The sequence below is a fragment of the Mus pahari genome, chromosome 8 (genome assembly GCF_900095145.1).
Source record: "Mus pahari chromosome 8, PAHARI_EIJ_v1.1, whole genome shotgun sequence".
NCBI classification, from domain to species: domain Eukaryota; kingdom Metazoa; phylum Chordata; class Mammalia; order Rodentia; family Muridae; genus Mus; species Mus pahari.
In genome coordinates, this window is record NC_034597.1 from 53,257,765 (window position 1) to 53,266,163 (window position 8,399).

General features: G+C 42.4%; 1 protein-coding gene across 1 annotated transcript in view; it reads right to left on the bottom strand.

The window, feature by feature from the left end:
- Positions 1–6,557: 6,557 nt before the first annotated feature.
- The window catches only part of Dleu7 (deleted in lymphocytic leukemia 7), a 13,230-nt gene continuing 11,388 nt past the window's right edge, over positions 6,558–8,399 (bottom strand). The window contains exon 2 of the mRNA XM_021204076.2: positions 6,558–7,434. Within this exon, the coding sequence (XP_021059735.1) occupies positions 7,228–7,434 (207 nt within the window). The 3' untranslated portion in view covers positions 6,558–7,227. The remainder of the gene's footprint in view (positions 7,435–8,399) is intronic.

The following is an 8,399-nucleotide window of genomic DNA, read 5'->3' on the forward strand; positions in this document are numbered from 1 at the left end:
ATCACAAGCTCAGACAGAAAATCAAAAGGTACTAAATATGTCTTAGAATAAGAGTAAAAAGAAAACCACTTCATATTCATTAAGAAAATGATTGATTGAAATGAAACAGGCAGCCTGCAGATGATGACTGGCTGGGGTTGGTTCAGTTGGTAGAGTGTTTACCTAGCACACATGAATCCCTGGGTCCATCCCAAGCACCACATACACTTGGAGTGGTGGTGCACACCTACAATCCTAGCACTCGAGAAGGGGAAAATGCGATAGTTAGGGGACCAAGGTCATCCTCAGCTGCATAAAACTCTCAAGGCTTCCCTGGGCTATGTTAAAAAGAGATAGTTCTGGAATCATTTCCTCACATGAAAAGCTACCTCATATAAAAATACAGTCATCCCTTCAGAATATGATGCTTTCTAGAAGTGGGGGAAGTGAATAACAAAGACTGATCCCAAGAAATAAATGCTGGCCTCATGCCCACCAAAACCTCCGTTATAGAAACCCACCCAACAAAGACAAGACCAGATGGCAGCAGCATCAAGGATTAAGAAACCCACCCAACAAAGACAAGACCAGATGGCAGCAGCATCAAGGATTACCTTAATCATCACAAAGCCGAATACCTAGACACCAGTCCCAAAATACAATAACAACTGAGACAATATGTTTCTACCTGAAGTCAGTAATCCTACTACTGAAGGCCTTAAGAAATACAATATATGTGAAGCACAAGAAAAATTCTTCAAAATAACACTGCAAATATGTTCAAAGAACTTAAAGAAGATACAAACAAATTGCATAATGAAGTCTGTGAAAACACAACAATGGAATGTAATGATAGAAACAGGTCAAATTATCAAAGTAGAAGCAGAATTACTAAAGAAAACCAAAACTGGGTGTCTTATTCAGTGTTCTATTGCTGTGAAGAGATGGCATGACTATGGTAACTCTTATAAAGAAAAGCATTTAACTGGGGCTTGCTTATAGTTTCCAAGGCTTAGTCCACTATCAGCATGGTAGGGAACATGGAAGCCACAGGCAGACACGGTGCTGGAGAAAGAGCCAAAAGTACTATGTCTAGATCCACAGGCAACAGGAAAAGAGGGAGACACTGGGCCTGGCTTAGGCTTCTGAAAGCAGAAAGCCCACCACCCAGTGCCACACTTCTTCCAATAAGGCCACACATCTTAATCCTTTCCAGTAGTCCCACTTCCTAGGAGCCCATAGGTGTATTTTCATTCAAACCACCCTACTGAGATAATATTTGAAATGAAAAATTTAGGAATAGTCATGAAAAATCCAGGGCCGCAGACGAACTTCACTTGGGTCCTCAATCCACAGGCGAAACTCGGGTTCCGATTATAGGTGGGTAAGGAGTCGGTGAGAAGGGGATGACAAACAGACACAACACAAGGGAGTGTGGATCTGAATGTAATTTTTGTCTCAAAATGAGCATCAGTTTTATAATACAGAAAACAAAGGAGTCAGACATCACAGCAGGCAAGGTACATCGAAGTATCTGACACAAAACAGAGGAATGCCTACAGAGCACTGGCAGGAGCCAACTGGGATAAAATTCAATGTTAACAACTGGGATCAAAAGCGGCCCCACCTAAGGTCAGCTTAATCTTAGAAGTCTGGGACAAGGGCTTGTGCCCTTGTCATAGTTCCTATTCTAGTCTATTGTACAGTCCACCCTCCCCCCTCCCCCCCCCCCCGCCATTGTAAATTCCTGTAAATGGGTGTAACTCAGCTATCTATAGTTCTAAGTATCTACTCTGGTTCCCCCCCTTAGACCACAACCTTCCTTCTTCCTAGATAATTGTAAATTCTTGCATATGGGTGTAACTTAGCTATTATTCTAAGTGATTGTGTGGGGGGACTTTCTACTAATAAGTAATGTAGTCTGCCATACCTGACTGTAATGAAGATTCTAAGTATACTTTGCTAAACTTGCCCTGAGATTTCTAACTCTANGTAGTAGATAGTAATGCCTGATTCCTTTCACTATCTCTCTTACAATACTAGAGGCAGCCAGGCGTGGTGGCGCACGCCTTTAATCCCAGCACTCGGGAGGCAGAGGCAGGCAGATTTCTGAGTTCGAGGCCAGCTTGGTCTACAGAGTGAGTTCCAGGCCAGCCTGGTCTACAAAGTGAGTTCCAGGACAGTCAGGTGTACACAGAGAAACCCTGTCTCGAAAAACCTAAAAAAAAAAAAAAAAAAATACTAGAGACAAATCTGAATGGCACTGAATAGGCAACATTCTTACTGAATTCAAAGACCATTGTCAGCTCAAGGCCTACCTAGGACTGGTGAGGAATCTAACTTAGCTTTCTGTCAAAATCAATCCTTAGAGGCACTTATAATAAAGCAATATTAAGGGAAAGCACACAGATCTGTTTACCGACTAAAGCAAGGACATTGGAGCATTCGTTATCCAGGATGCCACGGTTCCAGGAGACTAAGTTTCCATGAGCTTTTTGCCTTGGGACCGCGTCCAGGCTTTTTGGCCTGTCAGGCGGGTCACTACTGGAGTGGATGTAGCATACAACCACTCTGGAAATCAGTCTGGCGGTTCCTCAGAAAATATGATATAATTCTACTGGAAGATCTAGCAATATCACTCCTGGGCATATACTCAGAAGATGCTCCACCTTGTAATAAGGACACATTCTCCACTATGTTCATAGCAGCCTTATATATAATAGCAAGAAGCTGGAAAGAGTCCAGATGTCCCTCAACAGAGGAATGGATATGAAAGACCCACAACATGAGGACTCCCCCCACGTTCTGACTCAGGAGAGGCATCACCCCAAATCACTCAAGAGAAACAGTCTTAATGCAAACCGCAAGAGGAATTTTATTCCAGGCACGCTCTGGGACCCACAGTCATACACCACTCAGGGGTAGAGGACGGTGGTGTGCTGAGTAGCTGGGTAAGGAGGTATTTAAAGGAAAAAAACACAACTCAAGGGGGTGGGGAGGGCATTGTTGGAAAATACCAAAAATACCAGTTAAGAGTCACGATGAAGTCACAAGTCACAAGGAAAAATACCTGATAATTGTGAGGTTATTTCTCAAGACAGTTTCTATGAGCCCCTAACAATAGCACATTTGCATAGCAGGTTCCATGAACAGTCAGGGTGACCATCTTTTTGAACACTCCCTGAACCCAGGAAGCAAGTGGGTGAAGGAATGTTGCTATCTGTTTTATGATTAGCATGCCTTGGAGCATTGAGTCACAAAGGTCACATTCTCAAGCATGGGCCTAAAGGCCTAATTTTTTTTTGTTTTTGTGTTATACTTTTTCAGATACAGAAAATGTGGTACATTTATACAAAGGAGCTATTAAAAACAATGAATTAATATAATTCTTAGACAAATGGATGGCTCTGGAGGATATCATCCTAAGTGAGCTAACCCAATCACAAAAGAACACACATGGTATGCACTCACTTATAAGTGGATATTAGCCCAAAAGCTCAGAGTACCCAAGATACAATTTGCAAAACACATGAAACTCAAGAAGAAGGAAGACCAAAGTGTGGACACTTCGATCCTTCTTAAAAGGAGGAACAAAATACCCATGGAAGGAGTTACAGAGACAATGTTCGGAGCAGAGACTGAAGGAATGACCATCCAGAAACTGCCCCACCTGGAGATTTATTCCATAAACAACCACCAAACCCAGACACTATTGCAGATGCCAAGAGCTTGCTGACAGGAACCTGATATAGCTGTCTCCTGAGAGGCTCTGTCAGTACTAGTACAGAAGTGGATGCTCACAGTCATTCATTAGATGGAGCACAGGGTCCCCAATGAAGGAGCTAGAGAAAGTACCCAAGGAGCTGAAGGGGTTTGCAGCCCTCTAGGATGAACAACAATATGAACTAACCAGTAACCCCAGAGCTCCCTGGGACTAAACCACCAATCAAAGAAAACACACGGAGGGACTCAAGGCTCTAGCTGCACATGTAGCAGAGGATGGCCCAGTTGGTCATCAATGGAAGGAGAGCCCATTGGTCCTGTGAAGGTTCTATGCCCCAGTATAGTGGAATGTCTGGGCCAGGAAGTGGGAGTGGGTGGGTTGGGGAGCAGGGGGAGGGGGAGAGGATAGGGGATTTTTGGAGGGGAAACTAGAAGAGGGGATAACATTTGAAATGTAAATAAAGAAAATAGCTAATAAAAAAAATTACTCTACAAGCTTGCCTATAGTCCAACCTTATGGCAGCACTTTCTCTTCTTCTCCCTTCTCTCAGATGACAATAGATTATGTCAAGCTGACATAGAACTAGCTAGCACACATTCCTGGCCATGTACTCAAAGGATTCCATGGCCTACTACAGAGACACTCATTTATGTTCAGTGCCTCTCTGTAATAGCCAGAAACTGGAAACAGCCTGGATGTCTATCCACAGATGCATGGTCAATAAAAATGTGGTATGATGATGCAATGGAATATTAGTCATCTGTTTTTAAAAAACAAATCATGAAATTCACAGGGAGATTAGTGGAGTTAGGAAAAAAAAAATCATCCTTAGTGAGATATCCCAGGCCCCCAAGGAAAAGCATGCTATGTATTTATTCTCTGATACGTGGGGATTAGCTTTTAAGGCTTCAATAAGCATGTCACAAGCCCTATAACCTCAGAGGTTAATTACCTACTAAGGGACTAGTTGGGAGGGGCAGATTTCCCGAGGGAGGGGAAATAAGATATATAGTTAGGGAGAGATGGGAGGAGACTGGAATGGGAGAATTAAACGCTCCAAGGGAGGGAAGAAGGACATAAAGAAGACAATACAGGGAGGAAAGCAAGGACTAAGTTACATTTCAGAGGACATCATATGGAAACCTACTCCAGTTGAGGCTTCTTAAAATATATACATATATGAAAGAAATCTAAATGGAGTCACCAAACAACAGAAGAGAAAAAGCCCCAACTAGGCATTTTGTACCAACAAGTGAAAGGTCTTAGGAATGGGTTATATGTAGTTGCATTAGCTGTTGGCCAAAGGGACTTCATGGAAACTCCCAAACCACTCAAGCTACTGTCAGGGCTATTGGTTGCTCTTCACAAACTGATAGTAAAGCCCTATTGACGGAGACAACATTTACATATCTCATTGAAGATGGAGAAGTAGAGCTGGTGCCTTACTAGAGTCCTCTCCCCTACTGACTAGTGTTCCTGGTACTGGAAGATGCTCTGTACACTACCAGAGAAGGTAAACGCCAACCCACTTGCAAACCCTGTGATCTACAATGGACCTACCTGCATGATGTGCTGGTACAGGAGTGGCACAAAAGATATGTGAGTAACTTATCACTATCTGATTAGATGTAAGGCCCTCTCCATAAGTTGCAACCCATGCCTGTCACTGCTTGAGTAACCACACACCTGGGACTAGATAGGCCAGAAACCTAAGAGAAAACTAAACAGTACTGTTCCACTGAAGGAATGCACTAAATAAAATGACTCCTAAAAACACTTTGCTATATCTGCAGATCAGCAATTAGCTTGGCCATCACCAGAGCTTTCCCCTATAGTAGACGGAAACAAATACAGAAACCCACAACAGGACAATGTGCAAGGGGTGACTTTGGAACACTCAATCCTAAATGGTGTATCTTCACCAAAGCTTGGAGACATTCATGGAAGGGTGGGGGTGGGGGGAGATTTTAATAACCAGAGGGAATGGCTGACCCCAAGGAAACAGTGTCTTCCAGACACAACAGGACTAATGCATGTGTGAACTCACAGAGGCTGTGCCAGCATGTGCAGGGTCTGCACAGGCCCAAGTCAGATGGGTCCCAGCACTAAGAAAGGAAAATGGACAGGAGGTCACATCTCTAATCAAGAAGCCATCTTCAATGGACAATCTCTTGCAAAGGAAAAAATCAGTTTTCTCCAATGGAGTCTTATTAACATAAGTCACACTTAATGGCAGGCCTCCTGCTTCGTGGTAGATGGCCACACAAAACAAGCTCAGTGGCATTCTTGGAGATACTTTCATCTCATGTTGTTTTCTTTGGGCATTTTTGCCTTACTGGTCTTTTGCTTGTATATTATGGTTTTTGGTCTTATGTTTTATCTGGGAGGAAATGAAGAAGGGGAAACTGTGTTGAGAATATATTTATGAAAAAAAATGTTTTCAATAAAAGAGGCTTTGATTACTACTAATGCTTATTTTAGACAGCTACACCTCACCACTGATGAGATCAGTTATTAATTCTTTCAAAAGCAAGCCATTGATGTATGCTGTGATCTCCCTATCCCACAGTGAACCTGATGCTGTTTCTACAACAAACTTCTATGACACAACAAGGCCCTTTTAAGCTCCAGATATCATTGAACAATAGAAAGCATGTGTAGATAGCTGTTACCTAAATAAATAAATAAATAAATAAACAAACAAACAAACAGATAGATTAAACCACGGTCTCCTTCCAGATCCGAGTGTTGGACTATGCAGGGAGAAATACTCACATGCCCACACCCTCCTTCTCTTCCCAGCACTTTCCTACTTCAATTGGAATATTCAGAGACAGTAAGAGAAGCTAGACAGTTCCACATTGAGACTTTAATAGCATGTACTTGTACTTACATATTACATATGCTGGTACCCCATAGATCATTAGCATTTTAAATGTACAGAGCAGTATGTGATAATACAAGGTTTAGAAGCAGCTCTTCCTGCCCAGTGGTCAATTACTAATGACAGAGCTGGACTCACAATGACTGACACCCATAGTTCTACAACTAAAGATCACTGTCACTGTCTACAATGAAGTGCCCAGTAAACAGATTATGTCCGTTACTAAATGTCCCGTTTACTCAAAATCACATGAAGATCTGTAATCTTTCTACTATACATGTCCCTATTAAGCCTTATAGCTGACAGTAATACAAATATAGATTTAAATATCATTCATTCAAAACCAAGGCTTAAGATGGCTAATAAATATATACATATATATAGTCCAATTAGCTCCCCAAAGAAGTATACTTCAGAAAGTCAGCAATAAGTCAATATACTTTAAAAATATACACTACTACTTTAAAAATATACATACTACATGCTATCATGCTGTAGGCTACAGGTGCTCTTGGTCAGACATAGACATGAACTATCGAGTTCTTTTGGCCACATAAACACCCACCGCTGCTGATTGTTTAGAAGGTGAAGGATTCTGTTTTCTTGGCAGGGCCAGCTGTAGTCTGGCTGCCTCTTGTGCTCATACATCTGGGAGATTCTGTAAGATCTGTCTCAAGGAAGCACAGGCAACCACGTGGGCATCTGATGGAAGATTAGCAAGTGACTGGATCAGCTTCTTCACTATGGTTTTCAGACACTGGTGAGCGGCATTCAAGTCTCTGTCAAACTGCTGTCCTTCAATCTGTAGAGCCAAGTGACTGCAGATGTTTCTAAATTCCACGCTATCCTGAAACGAACAGCAAACGGGCAGGAAATTAGATTGGTGACATAAGCAGCTGCTGTGCTTCCGTTGTCTAATTTCCAGGGTTTTTTTTCTAAGAGAAAAATCCTTTCACATCTTCAGCCATGGGAGGGTAGTTTGACCAAAGCTGACCCAGTTCCACCCCCAGATCCATGAGAGGATATCACACCCCAGTCAAGTGAACTGGTCAGGGACAGATGACTGCCAATGCCACTGGTCCCATGGCTGCTGGACTGGAAGAGAGCAGCTCTCTTTGACCAGGATTACTTGGAACAAGATGTCTCCATAAGAAAATGAAAGAGATTAATGGTGGCTAACCCTAGTAACCTTTCCTGTCTATATGAATCTGGCTACACTTTAACAGGGATTTTCCAACTCAGGATGTATCATCACACTGAGCTAAGGAATAGCCCTTTTTACTGAAACCAGCTGAAGCTGAGTTTCTGTTATTTATTCATAAAAATAGCTGTGACAAATATACAAATAGCCTGTGTTCTGACTATTTGGCATTTATCATACTCAAGATTCCACAGTAGAATTTACTGTGCAATGGACATGCACTCCAGAAAGGGCCAGCCTGGGCTACATAGCAAGAACCCCCCCCCCATCTTAAAAGACTTAAAACACCCAAACTGATAGATCATGCAACAAAATAAATCAAGCAGCATGTACTGTACAGAGTGGGAAAGACGAGTTTAAACCAATGGAAGTGATCAAACAGACATTGTTCTCAGACAGATGTGGAATATTTGTGGGCTCTAGTGCTAGCATGTCATCATAGAGCGCATCTCAGCAGATCAGAATCTGTGTCATCCAGACATGGTGCAAACAGGGAGACAGCAGTGAGGCAGCTTATCCTCCCAGACACATATGACTTTAAAATGCACTTCTAAATGATTCACAGGTGGAAGGAGGAGGAGGAAGAGGAGGAGGAGGAGGAGGAGGAGGAG